Below are 22740 nucleotides of genomic sequence, written 5' to 3'. Positions count from 1 at the left end.
GTGGGTAATTTGCAGAAGGTGCAATCCTTTTTTTGTAATGTTGTATTAAGAAGACAAAACTAAGGCCAAATGGCCATTACTATTTAAGTTTGTATTCATAGTTTTACATGTTATACATGTTTTACAGTAAGTTGACTTAACTGTATTGTTATATAATTGTTGGCACTGGCACTTATAAACACTAAATGGGTAAAAATTGCAATAAATAGGCTTAGTTCTGGAGCCAAATGTTGGAATTAGAATAAATACCTCTGTTTTTTTTTTTTTTTTTTTGAGAAATAAAAGCCAAATGCTTGATCATTTTACAGCCACATCATTTTCGTTATGCATTATTTGTTTTGGTTGTAAAAAAAAAAAAAAAAAAAATCCGATTAATCGATTAATTGATCGATTAAGTGCTAGATTAATCGATTACAAAAATAATCGATAGCTGCAGCCCTACCCGACATTCGCGGCTGCCCGTTAGAGCATAGCAGCCATTTCTGGGTCCGGCTCAGCCAGCCACCACACCCGTAGGGGGTAGACCCGCTGAGTCATCACCAGAAGATGACTGCTCTCCCTCATGCCGCGATCGACATCTGATCCTCAGGCGGTGCCCCGAAGGAGACAACCGGAACCGCACGAGACGGCCCCGGAAGCTCCACCGGGACAGCCAATGGCAACGAGCTACTAGAGGAGTGAGAAGCCCGTGAGGATCTTTCACCAGACGGAAAGTTCTTCACTGTAATCCTCATACGCTCACCAACAGGAATCACCGAAGTAGCCGTCTGCCGAACTGAACCGGCAGACGAACTAGATCGGGGATTCTGAAGGGACTCCCCCATGTTTCAGGGTTCGCAGTCTTGAACGCAGCATTGCCAGAGTCATGTTCCCGCAATGAGAACATAACTCGTTCACAAACGCTGCCTCAGCGTGCCCTAAGCCCAAACACGAGAGGCAGTGTTTATGACCATCTTCCTGAGGGAGAAGTCGACCGCATCCAGAAACGCACGGGTGAAACGACATCCTGAAAAGGACGCGAAACACCCGTAAGCTCTTTTAGAAGAACGTACTCTGTACGTGCCGAAGCACCGAGGGACCACCGCGGCAGACACGACGGGGAAACTGCAAGCTCAACCGTTACCAGCCGTGAAAACGGCTCTTTGTTTAAAGCGGAAATATACTCAGCCGGCAGCGGGGACGCGATCATCACTGAAGCGCCGTCACACCAGCACCAGAGATGACAGTTCTTCCTGGAAGGCTCGTTTTTTTTAAAAAATCTTCGGCAGAAAACAGCAGCTCGTAGAGACACTGGATGGCTCCAAAGCAAAAAGCATTGTGTATGCGTCGCTTCCGCCTTTTTATACCCGCGCTGGTAGGCGGGATGCGGAATGCAAATCTCGCATGCCAATGTCCATTGGCTTGTTTTAATTCTCTCAAAGGCAGTTGGCTCCCTAGCATGATCCCAATTCGTCAGGGAACTCCCCCGACGACACGTTGGAGTTCCCAGGACGAAAGGGAACCATAGTTAGCTAACAATGAAGAGTGAAATAAAAAAAAATGTCCAGTAGATGTTTTTTTGTTTTTTTTTTTTTTTTAGAAGAAAAAATGTTTGTGTGATTCATCAAGATTTTTCATTTTGGTGGATCACCACAGAGACTATTTTGAAAGCCTGTATTCTTTTGTTCGGTTTGCCAAAATATTTAACAAAGACTAAATAGGGCAGGGGAGGTGTAGAACTTTTAGAATGACTGGTGTTCCAATTCTATGGAAATCTGCAGAGCTCTGTGCACAAAGATTCCAGGTGGGCCTGAATGAGTAGCCTCTGCAGATAATGTAGCCATAACTTAACTGCATAGAAATTGAATTCTGTGTTTTGTCTTTATAGATGAGTACCCACCAGAGGTTTTATATCACTGGCATAAGCAACCTGCAAATTATCCACGGCCCAACTATCCGCTACATCAGCCCCTACCTGAGCATGTAAGATATTATGCTCAGAACAGGTGACTGCATAAATCTTTTTTATTTTTAATTTACAATACATAATGTGCCAACTACCAATCAATTCTAGTTTTAAACAACAAAAATTAAAGTAGTCATATCCTAAAGTAGCCAAAACTAATTTGCCTTGCTTTTTTAACATAAAAAAAGCTTGATGCGAAAACAACTTGTGGAGTTGGGATGTCAGACAGATGGATACATCAATGCCACTATTGTCTTTAGCTTGCTCAGCTAGGGTTTAAAAAGACAATATATAATAATATAATTAATATTATAATATATATATATATATATATATATATATATATATATATATATATATATATATATATATATATATATATATTAGGGCTGTCAAAGTTAGCGCGTTAACGCAAAGTTAACGCAAAATCATATTAACGGCACTAATTTTTTTAACGTGCGATTAACGCAGCGCGTATTTTCTGTTTGACCCGTGGCCCAACCCCTAGTTGGAGAAATGGAGATACACAGTGTTGCTAACTTAGCGACATTGCAGACCCCTTTAGCGATTTTTTCCCTTCAACAAAGCGCCCAAACCTTATTTAGTTTCTGAGAATCTACCGGTACCGCCGGTTCTGCTCTCTCAGCACGCGCGCGCGCGCGCGCGCCTCTCTCTCTCTCTCTCTCGCTCGCTCTCTCTCTCTCTCTCTCTCTGCGTCTCGCGCGGAGGAGCAGCGCTTTTATGTTGCTTCTCTATTTTTACAAGTATAGCCGAAATCAGAGCACAGATATTGTCTTTATCTTATGTGAATTTGATTTCACCAGACGACGGCTCGATTATCGGAATTTTTGTGCAAATTAACGTCTTGGAAGGGAGAGCTGGTTATGTCTTAATGGGTCGCGTTTCAGTCACCATTTCAAATTCATTCCGTTGTTTGACAACAGAAACAGTAAAATATACCAATGAAAACAGTTTTATTGAGAATTTAGCTTCATCAAAATGGGCACAGAGAGAGACAAACTACAATGTAATAGGCTAATAAATAATAGCCTACATAAAATGTACATTTAGTTTTTTCAGAAGAGCTGCCCTGTCATGCAAAAATCTAAACATGTTTGTGTTAGTAAATTGCTCAGTGCAAAGAAAGAGAAGTAATGGTAACCTGGCATTTTTTTGTTCTTTCTACATGTCTATGAACAAGTTCTTTGAAAAACATCTGTGACCTTAGAAACATGTCTCGTCCTTATGCTCTATATTGACTATGGTTTCAATAATAAACATACATTTGCATAAAGCATCTATATTTATCCATGCCCACGTTGATTAGAGTATTACAAACTTGAAAAGTATTAATTTAAGGTACATTTAGAACAATAAAAAAAAGTGCGATTAAATGCGATTAATCGCGAGTTAACTCATGACAATATGCGATTAATCGCGATTAAAAAATTTAATCGATTGACAGCCCTATATATATATATATATATATATATATATATATATATATATATATATATATAAGTTTAATTTTGCAACATTAAAACTATTATTTTCCTGTTTATTAGTGTGAAGCTGCTTTGAAACAGTCTGTATTATATAAAGCGGAATATAATGTAACTTGACTGTTGAGAAGTACCCTGTAAACAAGGCCTGTTTCATACTGTATATGCAAGCAGAGCTTGAGCAGCACATATTTTTTTCGCGGCACATTTTAACAAATTATCAAAAACAAATCATTCCCACTACACACAGAGGCGCACGGCAGGAACAGAGCAGAAGCAGCATTGCCTTCGACATATTAAGGCTGATATATTACGGCATCACTTCGGTGCAGAGTCAATGTTTGCTGCGCTGCTCACTCTGAATTAAAGCCACAGTGCATTGTTTTTGGTCAAAATACACCTGAATTAACACAAAAAAATAAATTTCACCATAAAATCATATAAGTGTGGTGTTCCGTGTTCCACAGTAACCATGACATTCAGCGCTGTGGAAAGAATACTGAAAACACATTATTGCCAGGGTTTTTTTGTTACAAATGCTTTCTAAATGTACATGCTATAATTCAGAGACAACCACAGTATGTATGTAACATAACGTATGTATAGCAATTACTGTAGCAATAAGTCAGTAAAATAAAAAATATCATTGTCCATTTAATTAAGGAAGCTAAAGCCCTGCCCCGAAAAACCTTGTTTTTATTTCATTGTCAATATTTTGACAATAAGTTAAGTGCATTCATCCTATTTGTGAATATAAAGTTGTACTAATTTAAAACTTGAGTTAATTAACTTTCCCAGAAGGTCACCCATTCACTTGGCTTCACTGGGTAACTGGTCAAGCACTACAGGTTGCCAGCCCTGTGATCGTCATCATTACAAACAAAACAAAAACCTTCAACTTAATATAAATTTACAGGGACAGGTTTATTTAACTCAAAGCAGTAAAACAATTCTGATTACTTAAAATGCATCCGTTTTATAAACTCAAAAGGAATGATGGAAAGTTTGAAATAATCATCACGTTTAATTTAAGTTATGACACACTGAACTGTACATATCTGAACGTTTTGCTTCCCTTTGGAGACCCATCTCTAGACAAGCGACTGTTGTGAGGCCTCCTCACGTTACATCCCATCAGAGCACAGCTCCTGTGAGAGAGCTCATGTCAGAAGTGTCTGTCCAGCCGTCCAAACCAGCTGCTGTCGGCCACCTTCAAACACTGAAGCGCAACATCAGTCTTCCCGATGACTGCAGTGAGTCATGCTTCAAAGACAGATTTTCAGATCACCTTGAACTCTGACATATAACTTTTATGATTTTCAGGAGATGTTTTCATAACATACTCTGTGGACACTGCAGCAGAGTTGATGCCCTTTGTGAGTTTTTTGAATAATCAAGGATTCAGACCGGCTGTAAGATTGCCTACTTTATGCTTATTTACAGTGTCTATTATTTAAACATTTATTGTTTGTCACATGTGTATACTAGATATAATAAACAACAAATACCATTTTCTTTTTTTAGATTGATATATTTGAAGACAGAGTTAGAGAAATGGATATCAACAAATGGATGGACAGTTTTTTAAAAAATGTAAGAATTTATGTATTATTATTATTATTATTATTATTATTATTACAGTGGCAGGAAAAGAGCTGAAATGTTTTTGAAAAGTGATGTGTGTGTAACAGCAAGAAAACAGCTTAATATATAAATACATGTAAATACTGTAAGCATTCATAGATTGTTTCTTCCAAAAAGTGTAAATACCGTGACTTTTGATGCTATTAAAACATTGCTCTTTTTGTTTAAACATCATTCGTAACTCTACCCCTGGTACTCCACCTTTAATTGAGTTTTTGTTTACTCTGGGTGCTTCATTTAGATTTTAAAACAAGAAAAAACTGATTGATTTGAAATTGATTTCTTGAACAACACTGATTGTAGTATTGTAGTCAATCTTGGGCTGTAGTTAAATTGAGCAATATCACCTGTGCAGGAGTGCTGTTATGAAAATTATCACACACATTCTATAAATAATGAATTAATATTGAGCAATTTCAGGCAAAATTTGCCAGTATGTTTATATTCTCTGCTTTCTGTTGGAATCTGATTTTTAGGGGTTCAAGCACGAAGTGCTGAAACCCTCTTGTAATTGTAAGGATTCGTAAAACGCATCGTGCAGGGCAAACCGTAAGGCCTAGAGACTTGAAACCTGGCCAGATGGTAGGCCTCAATTTGGGGACAACCTATCAGAGTATGACCCCGATTGGCCCATAGGTGGCGCTACAGCAACCAAAAGTACAAAATCGCTCATAACTCTTAGGCCGTTTGTCCTAGGCTCAAGTGTCTCACACCACTGTGATCCCTGACTCAAGACGGACAAAATGGCGATCTCCAAATTCACGGTCACAAAGGGGCGCCAAAACGTTTGAAGTAGGCGGAGCCAGTTTTACTAAAATGGTTATAACTCGTGAATGAAATGAGATATTTTCACTAAACTTGGAACACATGTGTATGAGTTCAATCTGGGGTCACAGTAAAAAAATTGCGACGATTGAACACTATGTGGCGCTATAACATGAGAAAAACATGAAAAGGGCTATAGCCACCTGACCGTTAGTCCGATTGACTTGAAAATTGGTATGCAGTGTCTTGGTCCAAGGTGCCATGTATTTCTATGAGAACATTGGCGTATCTCAAAAAACATGGCCGCCATTGGCCAATGAAGTTGAGCACCTATTAGACAAGGTTAACGGAGGACGATCGGAACAAAACTCGATGGGCATGTTCAACTCATGGCCCTAGAGGTCTGTAAGAATTTTGAAAGAAATCTGCCACTAGTTGGCGCTAACGAGTTTTATGGCTCTGTAATCACGTGGTGTTACCCTCATCCACACAAAATGCATATCATTTGATAGATCTGCTCATGCTGAAATACTTTGCCTCAAGAACCATTGCTGTCAATCAAACCGTTCATTAAATATTCGTGAACTTGTTAAAAACCTACTTTTGCGAACTAGTCCTAGGTTTTTCGGCCAATCGGAACCAAACCAGTCTAGGACAATTCTCTGGACTCTGTAGATCAATAATTATCAAAAAAAAGTTTAACTTTTGCATTTGGATGGCTGTAATAGGGTCATTTATAAAATGGGCGTGGCAAAATACACTAAAAAGCCTATAAATCCTAAATGAAAACTCAGAACTTCACAAAAATTGGTGAGCATATGTGACATAACATCATTAACAAGCATGCCAAATTTTATAGAGATCGGACCATAGGTGGCGCTATAACTGTTAAAAGCTTTAAAAACATATATTTCCTATAGTACATTGCCTGTATTGGCTGTAAATGGTATTTTCCATCTATGATGTAAGTGGTTACATGCTTGCTAAATAAAACTTAATAACTTTTGATGATTTTGTGCTTAAAGGCCTTAACTGCTTGAACCCCGATAAATGCTGCTTGCAGCTTTAATTTTATTATCATTTTTTATGCAGAAGTCAGTGCTAATCATTGTAGTGATCAGTCCAAAGTATAAGATGGATGTTGAAGGAGATGGATCTGATCAACATGGACTACACACCAAATACATACACACTCAGGTGAGAGTTGGTTGACAGCTGTCTTTTCAGATCCTTCTATATAGATCTGTGTGAAAGCTTCTTAAATTGATTTTATTGATAAGATTGATCTTGTAAGATCTACAATCTTAGATTGTCAAGATCTACAGAGTTATTGTAGAGACATAAACTTTACATTTTCACACACCTAAACTTGATGCCGAACAAAACGAACCGTGATTGGTTGCTTTACATGTCAGTCAGACGGCTTCTTGGGTGGTCTTTGACCAGTGAAAGCTGATTTGGAGGATCAGTTACACATTTCAAACGATATGGGACATATCACATAAAGGTGATATAAATAAAGAATTATTGAAACGAGAAGCATTTTGGATTTATAAATTAAAATGACTGGCTCCTTATGGCATAAGTGGCATAAAATTAGATTTTTCAGTTTTTTGATGTAAAGATAGATTACTACATGATTTTTACAAATGTCATATAGCCTATAAATTAAATATTCTAAGTGTGAAGATCAGTGTTGATTAATGACAATGTATGATGACTTCAATCATTTGATCTTTCACCGAATTTGATGTGGTTACCTGGATTGATGCATAAGGTTTTTTAATTTGTCCATGGTTATTTTTTCTGATTTTTTTTAATTTTTTTTTTATTGTGGGATCCTCTGTTATTGTGCTTAGTGTAAATGTATGTCTTGTGATTCATGAGGATTGTTGGTGAATGTGTTAAACAAGATCATATTGTATGTGGATAATTGCTATAGGCCTTTATCTCATTTCCTGGTTTCGGAACGTTCGAAATAGAGAGCCTAAGTCCCGCCCCTCCGCTTCCGGCTCATGGGACCTTAGTTCGGAAAAAATATGTATGGAAGTCAATGGCGAGAGATAACTTATCTTTTTATTCCGTCTGAACTGTGCCCTGAACTACACATATGATGTTTGTCAATTTAAAAGGTAATTATGAAAGTCAAGAAAGTCGCAGTTTGTCATAAAACAGAAGAGTAACGTTTAGTTTTATGTGAAAATCGCTCAATGAACTACATCTCTCGTCTCGCACTATGTACGTCACAAGATCCGTTGCTTGTATGTGTGTATTCTGGCTCAAAACACTCAGGCATGACGGCGTTACGTTACGATTATAATGTAAGACTATAGAAAAAATGACAGCCGTTAGCTTCAGTAAAGTTAGCTTCATTCATTGAGAGAAAAGGTATGACGTCGCATGTGCGCCTTCTGGGTTTGTAGTCTTTGTAATTACGTATTTTCACAGTCTTATACCTCAACAGTTTTACATCAAACTGCGACTTTCTTGACTTTAAAATGTATCTTTTAAATTGACAAACATCATATGTGTAAATCAGGGCACAATTCAAACGAGATCAAAATATTTGTTGTCTCTCGCCATTGACTACCATACAATATTTTTCCGAAATAAGGTCCCATGGTGGTCGACCGGAAGGGGAGGGACTTAGGCTCTCTATTGCCAAGCAGTGTACTCGCACTTCCGGTGGTTAGTTACACATTTAGATGAAAAGTAGGTCAGTAAACTTAAATAAAATCGCGATATAGACCAGTGTCTGTCAATATTAAACCGCATAAAGACTATTTAAATAGGAATCGTGCATGTTCTGCGTGTCTCTGTGAATGAATGGCACCGACGCGTTTCATTTACCACACACACACACTGAGGCACGCATGACGCTCGCGATTTTTTTCAGCCTTACGTATTAACATTAATGCACTTCATCAACACAGCCGCTATGAGAGTCACTTCAGCAGCATTTTAGCCTTATTTGAGAGAAACTATCATCATAAAACATAGAGAGACTCAAAGGTCTACACGGCAACCCGTCAAAATAAAAGTTTGGTTTAACCTTTGAATAAATTTTTGCTTAAATCATTACATTTTAAACAATTGGTTATAACAATTTAATTAAACCATTCAACAAAAAAAAATGAAACTTTTGGGAGAAGTGAGAGCGAAGTAGTCCAGTGATAATTAACATGCAGCCATGGTGATTGCAATAACCGGAAGACGCTGTACACTGCTTCGCGGCTACTTCCGGCGTTCTATTGTGTTGTGATAAAGGCCTATTGAACACATTTAATTGAGTGATTTTTAACACTGGTCAATTTTGATTACTTCAGTGTAATTAAGTTTGAGTTTTAAATGAGTTTTAATATGAGTTTAAATAGTGGTTGAAAGGATTGGAGCATTCAACACACTAAAGAAGGCCTGCAAGCCTAAACGTCTGTTGTATTATAACACTGTGAAAAAATGCCATACAGGCTTGGAACGACTTAAAGAAGAGTAAATGATGAGAGAATTTTTATTTTTGGCTGAACTATCCTTTTAAGCCAAGATAAGTCTGCATGTGTAAAATAATATTTTTATATTATAATTTATATTCTTACAGTATATATAAGATATTTTATACTCTTATAGTTTTGGTAACTAATAAATTTACTTCCCCACTGTCTTAACTTGTTCGCTGTGCATGTTTTTGATTGATTCCGTTTTTTTTTTTTTTTCAGATCCAAAATGAATTTATTCTGCAGAGATGTTTGAACTTCAGATTGGTACCAGTGCTGTTTCCCAATGCTAATCAAGTAAGTCTCCAAAAACAAAATTTATGTGCTAAGGGCATGAGACGAAATACATGTTTGAAAGGAAATATATATATATATATATGTATATGTATGTATGTATATATATATATATATGAAGATGGCCTTAAGTCGTAAGTTTACAATCTGTTGCTTTCTCTGCAGAGTCATGTTCCACTGTGGCTGCAGAGCACTCGTCTGTACCGGTGGCCTGAAGATGCTAAAGACCTGTTACTGCGTTTACTCAGAGAAGAGAAATACATTGTCCCTCCGCTGGGCAAAGAGCTGACGCTCACTATCAAACCCCTATAAGAGTTTATCTCATTACAGCATGTTTCACCTCAAAATCAAAAGAAAAAATAGGAAAGCCTATTTTAGGACCATCATTTTCATGAGAATTAAGGACATTGTCCCCAAAAAATATTACAAAAAAGACAAAACAAAAAAAAACAAGATCACTCTAAATAATGATTCTTATTACCACAGTGTGATTTTACTGGATTACAGTGGTTTCTAAACTTCATAAACACGTACATGAAGACACTGTCAGACATGTCTGAGAGTGACCTTACTTGCAAAAATCCTTTAGGATTTCTTTGAAACATTGTAATTAATACAGTATTACAACTAATCAACTTTAGTGGGCTTCTCTTTGTGTTTGTGATGTGAAGTCTCTTATAAGTGGCGTCTTAACTTGTTTGGCTTCATACTGTCAGAAGCTTTATATTTTGAGGCACACATAAGACTGTGGTCTCTCTTCATTACCCACCGTTATATTGGTAATCTGATGGTGAGATATGCCTTGTCATATTTTCTTGTCTTTAAAATCATAGTGTCTACACCGGACGCAAGGCTTTCTATACTGGACACAACAGACAGCATAATTTAATTGTGTTCTATTATTTACTTATATGTCAAGTAGCTGCATAAGCGAGATCATTTTGCAGTGGGGTCTTGTATCACCCTTAAGAAGTTTCTTTTCCATACCAATCTGCTGACTGTACAGCAGATGACTGTACACTCTCCCCCTTTTTATAACTTTTTTTAAGTAGGAGCACTACAACTGAAAAGAGTACAGAATGACTGTTAGATCCTATGTTCTGTAGACGCTCTTAATGAATGCTGTAAACGTGGTGAAAAATACACATAGCAGTTAACTAAACATAGCTTACTGCCAAAAAAAAGTGTCATGAATTTATTGCATTTTTGGGGGGAAATAATCCGTTTTTATAATAAATCTTTGAAAATCAAAATCTGGATTTGAATTTTTTATGTTATTATAACCTAAAGATGCTATGTGAAAGTTTGAAACAGAAAATAGTGGTTTTCATCTTGCCACTTTCTTGGAAAAAAAACACATTTTTACTCAAATTAATCAAAATGGATTTATCATGTTTTGGAACCAAACTATAATATTCAGAAGTAAACAGTGTAGCTGACTGAGTGTTTATGTCAGAATGTTTATTTTTAAACCACAACCTTCTTGGGGCTTCTTTGACCGATACAACCCTCTAATGTCAGAATGTTTATTTTTAAACCACAACCTTCTAAAAATGATATATTTAACAATATCTTTTGCATTTCTCATCCAAACAACGTCAAACTTGGCACTGCACTTGCCCGTAGCAAGACACCTGTCAAGTTTGAAATACATCGGACTAACGGTTCGAGAGATATGCGAATAACACACACACAGACAGACAGACAGACAGACAGACGGACATACAGACAGACAGACGTTTCTGTAATTTATAGATAGATGATATAATCAGCCATGGATTTCAAAAGAAAACCGAACTGGTGGGAGGAATAAGTGCTACTGCTTGGTGAATTAGTCGAACAGTGAAAACATGTTATAAAAGGTTCAGCTCAACATTAACCAGCGCTGACAAAGATGATGCCTGCTCTGTCCAAACGATACCATTTGATTAACTGCTCGTCGTCAAACATTTCAAAAACATTCTTCCTCTCCTGAAAGATTCATGCACATCTCTCATCTCCGGTCCACACAGCCCCTTTTCCCATGGCCCACATGCCTCAAAGACTGACGGCCCTGGAGTGGCAAAACTCTGGATTAAAGACAAGGGTCACACATGGGCCATAACTCACCCGAGTCTCAGCCAATTACTTACCCATAATTGGCCCTGCACTGGGCCTGAATAGTTTTTGATGTTGGTACTGATTCTCAGCCTTCAGTACACCAGAAAACCCAAAACTGAGCCACACGTGAGCCTTATCTACACTGTAAATTTATATATATATATATATATATATATATATATATATATATATATATATATATATATATATATATATATATATATATATATATATATATATATATATATATATATATATACACACTCACCTAAAGAATTATTAGGAACACCATACTAAAACTGTGTTTGACCCTTTCGCCTTCAGAACTGCCTTAATTCTACGTGGCATTGATTCAACAAGGTGCTGAAATCATTCTCTAGAATGTTGGCCCATATTGATAGGATAGCATCTTGCAGTTGATGGAGATTTGTGGGATGCACATCCAGGGCACGAAGCTCCCGTTCCACCACATCCCAAAGATGCTCTATTGGGTTGAGATCTGGTGACTGTGGGGGCCATTTTAGTACAGTGAACTCATTGTCATGTTCAAGAAACCAATTTGAAATGATTCGAGCTTTGTGACATGGTGCATCATCCTGCTGGAAGTAGCCATCAGAGGATGGGTACATGGTGGTCATAAAGGGATGGACATGGTCAGAAACAACGCTCAGGTAGGCCGTGGCATTTAAATGATGCCCAATTGGCACTAAGGGGCCTAAAGTGTGCCAAGAAAACATCCCCCACACCATTACACCACCACCACCAGCCTGCACAGTAGTAACAAGGCATGATGGATCCATGTTCTCATTCTGTTTACGCCAAATTCTGACTCTACCATCTGAATGTCTCAACAGAAATCGAGACTCATCAGACCAGGCAACATTTTTCCAGTCTTCAACTGTCCAATTTTGGTGAGCTCGTGCAAATTGTAGCCTCTTTTTCCTATATGTAGTGGAGATGAGTGGTACCCGGTGGGGTCTTCTGCTGTTGTAGCCCATCCACCTCAAGGTTGTGCGTGTTGTGGCTTCACAAATGCTTTGCTGCATACATCGGTTGTCACGAGTGGTTATTTCAGTCAAAGTTGCTCTTCTATCAGCTTGAATCAGTCGGCCCATTCTCCTCTGACCTCTAGCATCAACAAGGCATTTTCGCCCACATGACTGCCGCATACTGGATGTTTTTCCCTTTTCACACCATTCTTTGTAAACCCTAGAAATGGTTGTGCGTGAAAATCCCAGTAACTGAGCAGATTGTGAAATACTCAGACAGGCCCGTCTGGCACCAACAACTATGCCACGCTCAAAATTGCTTAAATCACCTTTCTTTCCCATTCTGACATTCAGTTTGGAGTTCAGGAGATTGTCTTGACCAGGACCACACCCCTAAATGCATTGAAGCAACTGCCATGTGATTGGTTGATTAGATAATTGCATTAGGGTTCCTGCAGGTTTCAGTTAGTCAAATTTAAGACCTTTTTAAGACATTTTAAGACCATAAAGATTGAAATTTAAGACCTACACCACACATTGCCAAAAAATATTCAAATCAAAGAATTCATTTTATTTCAATGAATTCAGTAATTGAAAAAGCATTAACTTAATTTACAGATAAAGCAATCACATTAGTAACCTTCCAGACCCAACAACGCGTGTCAGAGAAAAGAACAGAATTAGATATCATTTTTTTATAGAAAATTGTACTTTGCATATTATAGGCCTACTGTAAAAAACACATAATTAGATGATTTTAGTTGATCATAGTTGATCATAATTAGAGATGAAATGGCATGAACATTTCATTTAAATATTATAGTGCCAAAAATGATCACTTATCACAGAATCCTGTTCAAAAAGTACTAATACTACACAATGAAATCAATTCACCAAGTTTTATGTCGAAAAACAGCAAATAACAAATCAAATTAGCATCAATACGCACTAACATAAACATTAAAATAATACGATTAAAAATGATAGCCAGATTTTAAAAGTGTCTTGCAACATGTTATATACTATACTATGTACAAGTTCAAATAAAGTTGACAAAAAAGGTTTTTATAAAAAGATAAACCTCTTTAAGATAAATAAAATTTATTATTAATAGTAAAATTTGGTCCGATTTTCCCGTGGCGTCTGTCGTTGCTATGCAACTCCACAATGACAAAAAAGTTTTAGTGGCTAATGGATTTCCACCGCCGAAAAACGCTTGCTGTTGCTCTGTTACAAGATTTATTTACGGAGAAGAGAAAAACACCCGTAGTGTTTGGGTGCACCCGCATCCTTGATCCTTCATGTCTTTTTTCATGTTGCTGCGCCTGGAAATAAAACGAGCGCGTCGCTTCAATTATAAGCGCGTTTACCGCGCGCCTCCATTTGAATGAACTTGAGCGCGAAAAAGACGCGATATGTGAACTGCCTCTAGGCGAGCGACTTAGATACTTTTTTACTACTTTGTAATAACTTTATGCGGCCAGCGTTTCTGGAAATGAACGAGGGTAAAATCTTTTTTAAGACCTGACTAAATGAAATTTATGACCGCGGATGAAAATCTGGCTGTTTTTAAGACGTTTTAAGGCCTTAAATTTAAAGTTCAGAATTTAAGACATTTTAAGACTTTTTAAGACCCCGCGGGAACCCAAATTGAACAGGTGTTCCTAACTAGATGTACCGCATGGCGGTACAAAATATGACCGCCGCTCAGGCCTGCACTGGCTTTCCACAAAAAGAAATGACGTGGAGCAATTTGGCTGTATAGCGTGTTTATGTACAGTATATACCTAAAAAAGTAGTAGTATGTGCATGTCTGTCTGTGTGTGTGTGTATGTGTGTGTGTGTGTGTGTGTGTGTTTGTGTATGTGTGTGTCTGTGTGTGTGTGTCTGTGCGTGTATGTATGCGTGCGTACATGTGTGTGCGCGTGTGTGTTTGTGTGTGTGTCTGTGCATGTGGATTTGTATGTGTGTGTGTATGGGTGTGTGTCTGTGCGTGTGGATGTCAGTGTGTGTGCATGCTTGCGTTTGTTTGTATTCCTGCATGTGTGTGTGTGACAGTTAGGGTTGCCAACTTCAGAAAAGGAAAATGCATGACAATCGTGGTTATTTATAGGAAAATGAGGGACACTCAAAATATTTGTACTGTATCACACAGTGTACGTCATTTCAGTGTCTGCAGTTAAGTTTGTGTTTAAAAGGTTATCAGACATAAACACATTTGTATTGCTTAACCTATTTATGTATTTAATTCTAAAAATAATTTTAATGTCATACATGAAAAAAGTCACATTACAAACAAACCATAGTTCAAAATAACAGCATTTATCTAAAATAGAAAGCTTTTTTAACATTATACACTAGGCTTACAGTTCAAAAGTTTGGGGTTAGTAAGATTATTTTTTGGGGAAAAAAATAAAGAAAGTAATTGCCTACTTTTATTCAGCAAGGATGCATTACATTAATCAAAAGTGACAGTTAAGATAATGTTACAAAAGCTTTCTATGTACTTTCTAAAAGCTTTAAAACATTAATAATAATCAGAAATGTTTTTTGAGCATATTATTCCCTCAGGTAGATAATAGATTACATGTTTTCTTGCGTGGCTGGATGTTAGACTCATGAACAATAATCACGTTGTTTGCATTCGCCAAAATTGATTAGCCGAAATCAAAACGTGGACATTGAAAGGAAATTACCGTTAGCGCGGGACGAGTCCGGCTTGAAGCGGAAGCGACCAGACGGCAGAGGATGTTCGCAAATCAAACAATGATTTGTCTCAAAACAGTGATTAAAAAAAGCTGTGATTGGATGATGACAGGTGTCGGTGATCATTCTCAAGTGTCGTGGTCAGCACTGCTGTTGCCCGGGGACCAAACGAAATTTTTCCGTAAAAGTCTAGTGGGGCTACATGCCCACCAAATTTCATGTTCCCCGGTGTTTCGGTGTCCCTGGTATCGTTGACGAAAAAATTCAGTAGATGACGAAAAAAAAAAAAAAAAAACTTTGACAATCGATTTTGGGCTAGGTTGATGTGGGCCCTTAAGACCAACATACCATAAAAATTTCTTCATCCTCGGTGCCACGGTTCAGGTAGTTATTTAGGAAAAACTGAATTTTTTGGGTTTGGGGGGGCCCAGCGCGGGGGGGGAGTGGCCCCCGGGGACCAAACGAAATTTTTCCGTAAAAGTCTAGTGGGGCTACATGCCCACCAAATTTCATGTTCCCCGGTGTTTCGGTGTCCCTGGTATCGTTGACGAAAAATTCAGTAGATGACGAAAAAAAAAAAAAAAAAACTTTGACAATCCCTATATGACCGCTTTCGCTAGCTACGCTAGCGGCGGTCATAATAATCCTTTAGGTGAGTGTGTGTATATATATATATATAAATCATCAATGACTACCAAACAAAATGCCAAACAAATAAAATATCCTAATTTAAATAAAGTGCAAAAAACTTTTACAGAAATTTTCAATGAATTATTTACAAAGAAACACTATTTTTACAGGTATTTCCTGAATTATTACTAACAAACACATTCAATATTGACTCCGTGGAGCTACCGACGAACGAACAGTTTTGGTGGAAACAGGAGAATCGAAGTGCACATTTCATTCTTCAGTGTGTTGGGCAGTTTTGGTTTTATGTTTTTGGATACAATCCGGGTTAGTACCTGTTAGTAGCTTCCTCTTGTGTCAACAGTTACTCCTGTTGGATGTGGTTCATCCTACGTGGTGGTTTGCCGACATTACCCTGGATCCAATAGCTCTCTATACACCACAAAGACTTGCTCTCCTGGTGACAGATGAGCAAGCGAAACGCTTACCAACAATTTGTCCTCTTTTGAACTCTGATATGTCTCTCATTATTTTGTGTGGATTGCAAAATATTCAAACTTCGCACTATACTCTTACTGATGGAATGTAAAATTAGTAAAGAATGGCCACCAGGCCACGAGAGAAAAATATGAGAGTACTGATATTATTATTGCTACTTAATTGATAATCTATGATAAATGGTCTTGGTAATAAGACTTGGTATGCCAGTTTATTCAAATGTTAATGTTACATTGTACATGTTTTACTGAAATGTTGAATGAGTTGTAAATTGAATGTTATGCAGTTACGAGTTGATATTTAAGAAAGTAATGTTACTATAACTGCCCCCGGTGGGTATAAGCAAGATGTGGAGAGTCTCGACTGATGTCTTTACGGTTTCTTTATTTCCTTTTCCTTTATCCGTAATACACCGTGAAAACTATAAAAATATACAGATAAATACAAACATAAGTACTTTTATACACGTTGCCTTAGCTAAAATCACACATACTCAAGCAATAAACCTAAATAAATACACCACTAAACAACCATCATTTTCCACCAAATCTATATTCACTCACTATACCATAACCTTTAAATTACACACGGATTAACATATCAAAGCGAAATGGCTCTTTGTCAATACAAATCTTAAATAACTTACAACAATAAACATGAACACCTCACTCCCGCTACATCCACATATAAACAACTACACGTACCTCGTTCCGCTTCCCAAGGGTGTTAAACCAAACCCGGCAATTTCCTTTGTTCCTTATCGTTCCTAAGTTTACCGTCTTGACTGTGTACTCCCTTCGGTTCGCTCTTTCTTTGTTTATGAGTTGGCCACAGCTGTAACTCGTAAGCACGGGTTTATTTAGGGTTAGTTTAGCCTAGTGGGAGAAACTATACTGCCCACTAGTGGAAGTCACTGGTGCCCGCGCAGAGTGAGGTGTTCATATCTACGCCACAATCCCAATAAAAACGTTCTTTATAAATACACAAAATATGCATTTACACTCATTAATCAAGACCTTTTAAGTAACTCCAAGCGGACAGTTACACTCCCACCAAATTCTGCTTAATATACAACTACTCTACATAAACCAAGCAGAATTTCTTACATCACATTCGCCCATCTTTTAAACAAAAACACTTAAATGTGTATAATGTATATGTGTTGTAGTGTGAGTGGTGTATATGGTGTGATCGTCTTATTTGCTCTCAAGGAGGAGAACCAGTTTCTGTACTGGACGCTCAATGATTGAGGGTTTACGAAAGCAGTTCCTTTTCTTTACGGCGGTCCTTTCTCCCACCATAAGAATCTCAAATATTTTCGGCATTCTGGAGTAACACTGAACTGATGGAACATTCTTTCAATGTCACATGTTATGGCCACCGCTTTCTTCCCAAAACGACACAGAACTCCTAGTAGGGAGTAAATCAAGTCAAGTCCCGTCAGTAGAGTATCATTTAAAGAAACACCTCTGAACTTAGCCGAACAGTCGAAAACGGCTCTTAGTTTGTCTGGATTCTTTGGGTGATAAATGCCATGGTGGGGATGGTACCAAATACTCTTACCATCTACTGGTGTAGTTACCAATTCAGCATCCCCTATACTCACTGTCTCTTCCATAAAGGTTCTGTAGTGGTCATGATAGCGTTTGTCTGCTTTCAACTTTCTTTTCAAGTTCTCCAGCCGAACCACAGCGAACTTCCTATTATTTGGTAGCACAGGTGGGCTGCTGCTCTGAAAAGGAAGGGGCATCTCAAGGTGTCCATCATCTTTCTGTCTGATGTTATTGCTAAGGAACTGAATGAACTGCACATCATTTTGAGACACATATTTGTCCTCATAGATGCGTTCGTTGAAATCCGCTTCCCGGACTTTCAAGACATCGGTGACTGTTGGAGCAGGTATCTCTTTCACTGTGACCCGGTGCACAAAACTTTGGCTTCCTTGCCGATCTAAATGAGGGTTTGTCGAACCTATTATGCTCCAACCAAGCTCAGTACGTTGAGCGAAGGGTTCATTCTCTTTACCTATAACTACTTCAAGCGGAGCTAATGCTGAAGGACAATTATATCCTATTAGTAATCCCACGTCACAATCTTGGAGAGGCGGCAGTCTATCTGATAAGTGTTGAAGATGGGGCCATCTTTGTGCAGTTTCTCGAGTCGGGATGTATGATTTATCCACCGGAATAAAACTACGAGTATAAGCTTGATTTATCTGGAGTAGGTTCTCATAATAAAGCCCTCGAACTTGAAGGTCTCTGATGCCTTTGCTCGTAAAAACGGTATCAACAGCAGTCATCGTACTCAACTTTAGCGTCACTGATCGTGGTGTCACACTCAGATGCCCAAGCAGATCCTCAAGGATGAATGTAGTATCACTTTGTGTTTCGAGTAGGGCATAAGTAAGAACCTCCTTTTGTGGCTCTTGCTTTGTGGATACCAGGACTGGAACTATGCTGGCAGTAGCTGAGGCATATCGAGTAGATGCATACGACATGGCTCTGTGGACTTCTTCAGTCGTGTGGTTACTCGCAGAAATTGAATCATTTGTAGAGATTTCTGTTGGTCTTTGTCTCCACTCCTCATGCAAGCATGTTGGATGACGACGACTGCAGGTGCCACAAGTGTGACGCCTTTTGCAATCCTTGACTGCGTGTCCCCTCTTTAAACATCCAAAACAGAGATGGGTTTCCCTGATGAACCGTTTCTTTTCATCCATGGCCTTTGCAGCAAAGATGAAGCAGGTTGCAATGCCATGCGATTCTTCCTTGCAGAATGGGCATGGTGGCCTCCTGTAATCTGATGCTTCTTGTCTAACTTGTGAGAAGCTATTTGTTTGAGCACTGGTAATAAAAGCTTTAGCTCGTTTTGGTGTTCTATCCTCTCTCTTGAAGTTCAAAAGGAAGGGTGAGACAATGGGGTTGCAGGCTATCCGGACCTCCTTGTTTAGGAATGTGCTGAAACATTTAAAAGCCGGATCATTTCCAGATTTATCTAATTCTTCAACCACCATTCGACTCCACTTCCTCACGATCCACTCTGGCAGTTTCTTCAGAAGTTTATGATTTTCTTCGCAGTCATCCAAGATGGCTAGTCCCTTAACATGCGGAATTGCTTCTGCACACCCTTGCAGAAAGTCTGCAAACTCTCTTAAAGCCAGAGGGTCAGTTGAACTGATTTTAGGCCAGCTAGCGAGCTTATCCCTAAATGCCTTTTGAATTATGAATGAGTTGCCATACCTTTCTTGCAGGACCTTCCAGGCGCCTGTATACGCATCTTCTGAGTTTCTATAAAAGAAACCTTCCACTGCTTTACGTGCATCCCCCGTGAGATAAGTTTTCAAATAGAACATTTTTTCGTTTGCTGAGAGTGGCTTTTGGTCAATGAGAGTTGTGAAGGACATTTTCCAGTCAACATATTTCATGGGATCACCGTCAAATGTTGTTGGCTCTGGCACACGCAGACGATTTATGCTCATGGAGCTTGTTATTGCTTGAACTAAACAGGCTGTGTCCTTATTCATAGTCGTTCCTGTAAATGTTTGTTGGGGTAGAAGCGAGGCAGTGTTCATGTCAAAGTGAGCAGCAGGTTCAGGTTCCACATAAACAGTGTCTGTCGCCAGATTTCTCTCCTCTTCATAGTCGCTTCCAGGGCTGTCGTACGCTCTCACTCGAGCAGCTGCTATCTGGACCTCCTTTTCAGCCTTTAACTGTGTCAGCTTCGTTCGTTCTTCTTCCAGTTTTAGCCGTCGCTCTTCCTTCTTGCGCTCCAAATCAGCTACTATTTTCTTTTCTTCAAGTTTCCATTCATTTTCGAGTTTGTTAATATGTGACTGATGAGCATGTATGTCCTTCATTGCCTTTGCTTGCTCTCTTTTTGCTGCCAGCTCTGCTTCTGCGTCTTGTCGTTTGCTGGAACTGCTGGAGCTTGCACTGGAACAGTCAGTATGCCGAGAAGCCACAGTGTTAGTTTTTGAATTGCCGAACACAGATCCATATTCTTCTTTATTTAAGACAATCCTCACTCTTTCTTTCTCTACTCGCTCATTGTAGTCTTCATCCATAGCATCTCTTCTTTTGTTCACTAGAGCAAGCGTTTCGTCGGTGAGAATGGCACAGGTATCCATTTTTCCCACGATCTCTGGAGTATTGGTTTGGTTGCGCAGGATGTGCTCGAATTGGTGTAGAAGCCCCTCACGTTTAGTTTGAATATTTTGTTCAATGTTGTCAAGATCATCCATAGAGCAAAAACATTTCATTGTTGCCCTGCTTTCCTTTGCCGTCTGTTTCCATGCGTCATAAGCCTTATAAAAGGCCCTTTTATGTTTAATGGCATTTTGTTCATTTACCTCTTGCATTTTCCCAGTCACGGTTCTCTGACGAGAGCTTGATCTGCCAGATGGTAGGTCTGAGGGTTTACTTGTTTCTGCTGTGTGGAGTGACATTTGATTTACACGTCTTAATTGACTGTTATTTGAATGTTATATAAGACGTTTGGGATTTAATTTCTGCAAGCAGTAGTTATAACCTACCGGTATTTTAACACTACCCCTTTTAACCAACGTTAACAACTTAAATTAAACACTCAAATTATTTAGTTTGTGCAAAATGCAAATATTGAAATTTGAACAATTTCATACTTTAAATTAGATCATTTCCACACTTTCAAACCTCCATTTAAAGACCACTTTAAAAATGCTGTTTATAACCCTTGAACACATCTTCACAATAATCACCAACCGTAAAACCCTTGGATAATCAAAACACTTTCACGATCGCGTCTTTCAACATTCAAGCACAGTTTATGTTACTGCAATTAACCACTTTTATGAGCGTATGAAATCCAATCTTATTAATACATATTTTTGTAAAATGTCTCTTGTTGCACCCGTTATACACCCTTTTACGTGTGTTATCTTCCCTCTTGCCTGACTGTAGTCCGTTTTAGTTGATTTCTTCGATGCGGACATGCGGACCACGGCCAAGGCTGCGAGTCTCATTTGGATGCAGCAGAGTTTCTCATTTTCCTACGTCACGTGGAGTTTCTCACTCTCTGGCCTGCGGTGAGTTTTCACTATAACTGCCCCCAGTGGGTATAAGCAAGATGTGGAGAGTCTCGACTGATGTCTTTACGGTTTCTTTATTTCCTTTTCCTTTATCCGTAATACACCGTGAAAACTATAAAAATATACAGATAAATACAAACATAAGTACTTTTATACACGTTGCCTTAGCTAAAATCACACATACTCAAGCAATAAACCTAAATAAATACACCACTAAACAACCATAATTTTCCACCAAATCTATATTCACTATACCATAACCTTTAAATTACACACGGATTAACATATCAAAGCGAAATGGCTCTTTGGGAATACATATCTTAAATAACTTACAACAATAAACATGAACACCTCACTCCCGCAACATCCACATATAAACAACTACACGTACCTCGTTCCGCTTCCCAAGGGCGTTAAACCAAACCCGGCAATTTCCTTTGTTCCTTATCGTTCCTAAGTTTACCGTCTTGACTGTGTACTCCCTTCGGTTCGCTCTTTCTTTGTTTATGAGTTGGCCACAGCTGTAACCCGTAAGCACGGGTTTATTTAGGGTTAGTTTAGCCTAGTGGAAGAAACTATACTGCCCACTAGTGGAAGTCACTGGTGCCCGCGCAGAGTGAGGTGTTCATATCTACGCCACAATCCCAATAAAAACGTTCTTTATAAATACACAAAATATGCATTTACACTCATTAATCAAGACCTTTTAAGTAACTCCAAGCGGACAGTTACAGTTACTAAGGATAATTTCAGCTTTGTTTTTTGCAAGGCCAGATTGTGTGTGTGTGTGTGTGTGTGTGTGTGTGTGTGTGTGTGTGTGTGTGTGTGTGTTTGCTTCCTTTCATTTCATCTTTGGTCTTCTTCGAGAGGGAGAAATAGAGTATCTTTTGTGGAAAAAGTCTTCTCATTATTGTAAGAAATCACAGAGTTCCAGATGCCAAAACCGCCAGATGAAAAAAAAAAGACTTTATTGCTGGAGACAATAAAGCGATACCTGCAGAACATCTAACAACCCCAGTCAAGACTCTCGCTTTGATAGTTTCTTACACATCGCCCCCAACTTTGCTCGGCCAATGAGCATTCATTAGGTCATTTTTAATTACTGTTTACC

At 38.5% G+C, this 22740-nt stretch overlaps 2 protein-coding genes across 2 annotated transcripts in view; one reads left to right on the top strand and one right to left on the bottom strand.

Annotated features, from left to right (window-relative positions):
- traf3ip2a (TRAF3 interacting protein 2a) overlaps nucleotides 1–10884 on the top strand; it is a 40519-nt gene extending 29635 nt beyond the window's left edge. The window contains exons 4-10 of the mRNA XM_081379225.1: nucleotides 1868–1985; nucleotides 4531–4700; nucleotides 4771–4859; nucleotides 4972–5040; nucleotides 6949–7053; nucleotides 9570–9644; nucleotides 9807–10884. Of these exons, the coding sequence (XP_081235351.1) occupies nucleotides 1868–1985; nucleotides 4531–4700; nucleotides 4771–4859; nucleotides 4972–5040; nucleotides 6949–7053; nucleotides 9570–9644; nucleotides 9807–9953 (773 nt within the window). The 3' untranslated portion in view covers nucleotides 9954–10884. The remainder of the gene's footprint in view (nucleotides 1–1867; nucleotides 1986–4530; nucleotides 4701–4770; nucleotides 4860–4971; nucleotides 5041–6948; nucleotides 7054–9569; nucleotides 9645–9806) is intronic.
- Nucleotides 10885–16929: 6045 nt separating this feature from the next.
- LOC308698832 (uncharacterized protein) lies at nucleotides 16930–22193 on the bottom strand. The gene is made up of 2 exons (XM_081379220.1): nucleotides 22021–22193; nucleotides 16930–21741 (listed from the first exon to the last, which is right to left on the bottom strand). Exon 2 carries the CDS (start codon nucleotides 21006–21008, stop codon nucleotides 17841–17843), a length of 3168 nt encoding a protein of 1055 aa, XP_081235346.1. The 5' UTR covers nucleotides 21009–21741; nucleotides 22021–22193; the 3' UTR covers nucleotides 16930–17840.
- Between the last annotated feature and the right edge of the window lie 547 nt (nucleotides 22194–22740).

The sequence above is a fragment of the Scardinius erythrophthalmus genome (genome assembly GCF_964197995.2).
Source record: "Scardinius erythrophthalmus genome assembly, chromosome: 11".
Lineage (NCBI taxonomy): Eukaryota > Metazoa > Chordata > Actinopteri > Cypriniformes > Leuciscidae > Scardinius > Scardinius erythrophthalmus.
The sequence above is the reverse complement of the archived record's forward strand: the minus strand, read 5'-3'. Positions and strand labels throughout refer to the sequence as shown.

What these genes read in the sequence shown, in the direction of transcription:
- LOC308698832 (XM_081379220.1), bottom strand. Translation starts at nt 21,008, where the DNA reads ATGTCACTCCACACAGCAGAAACAAGTAAACCCTCAGACCTACCATCT.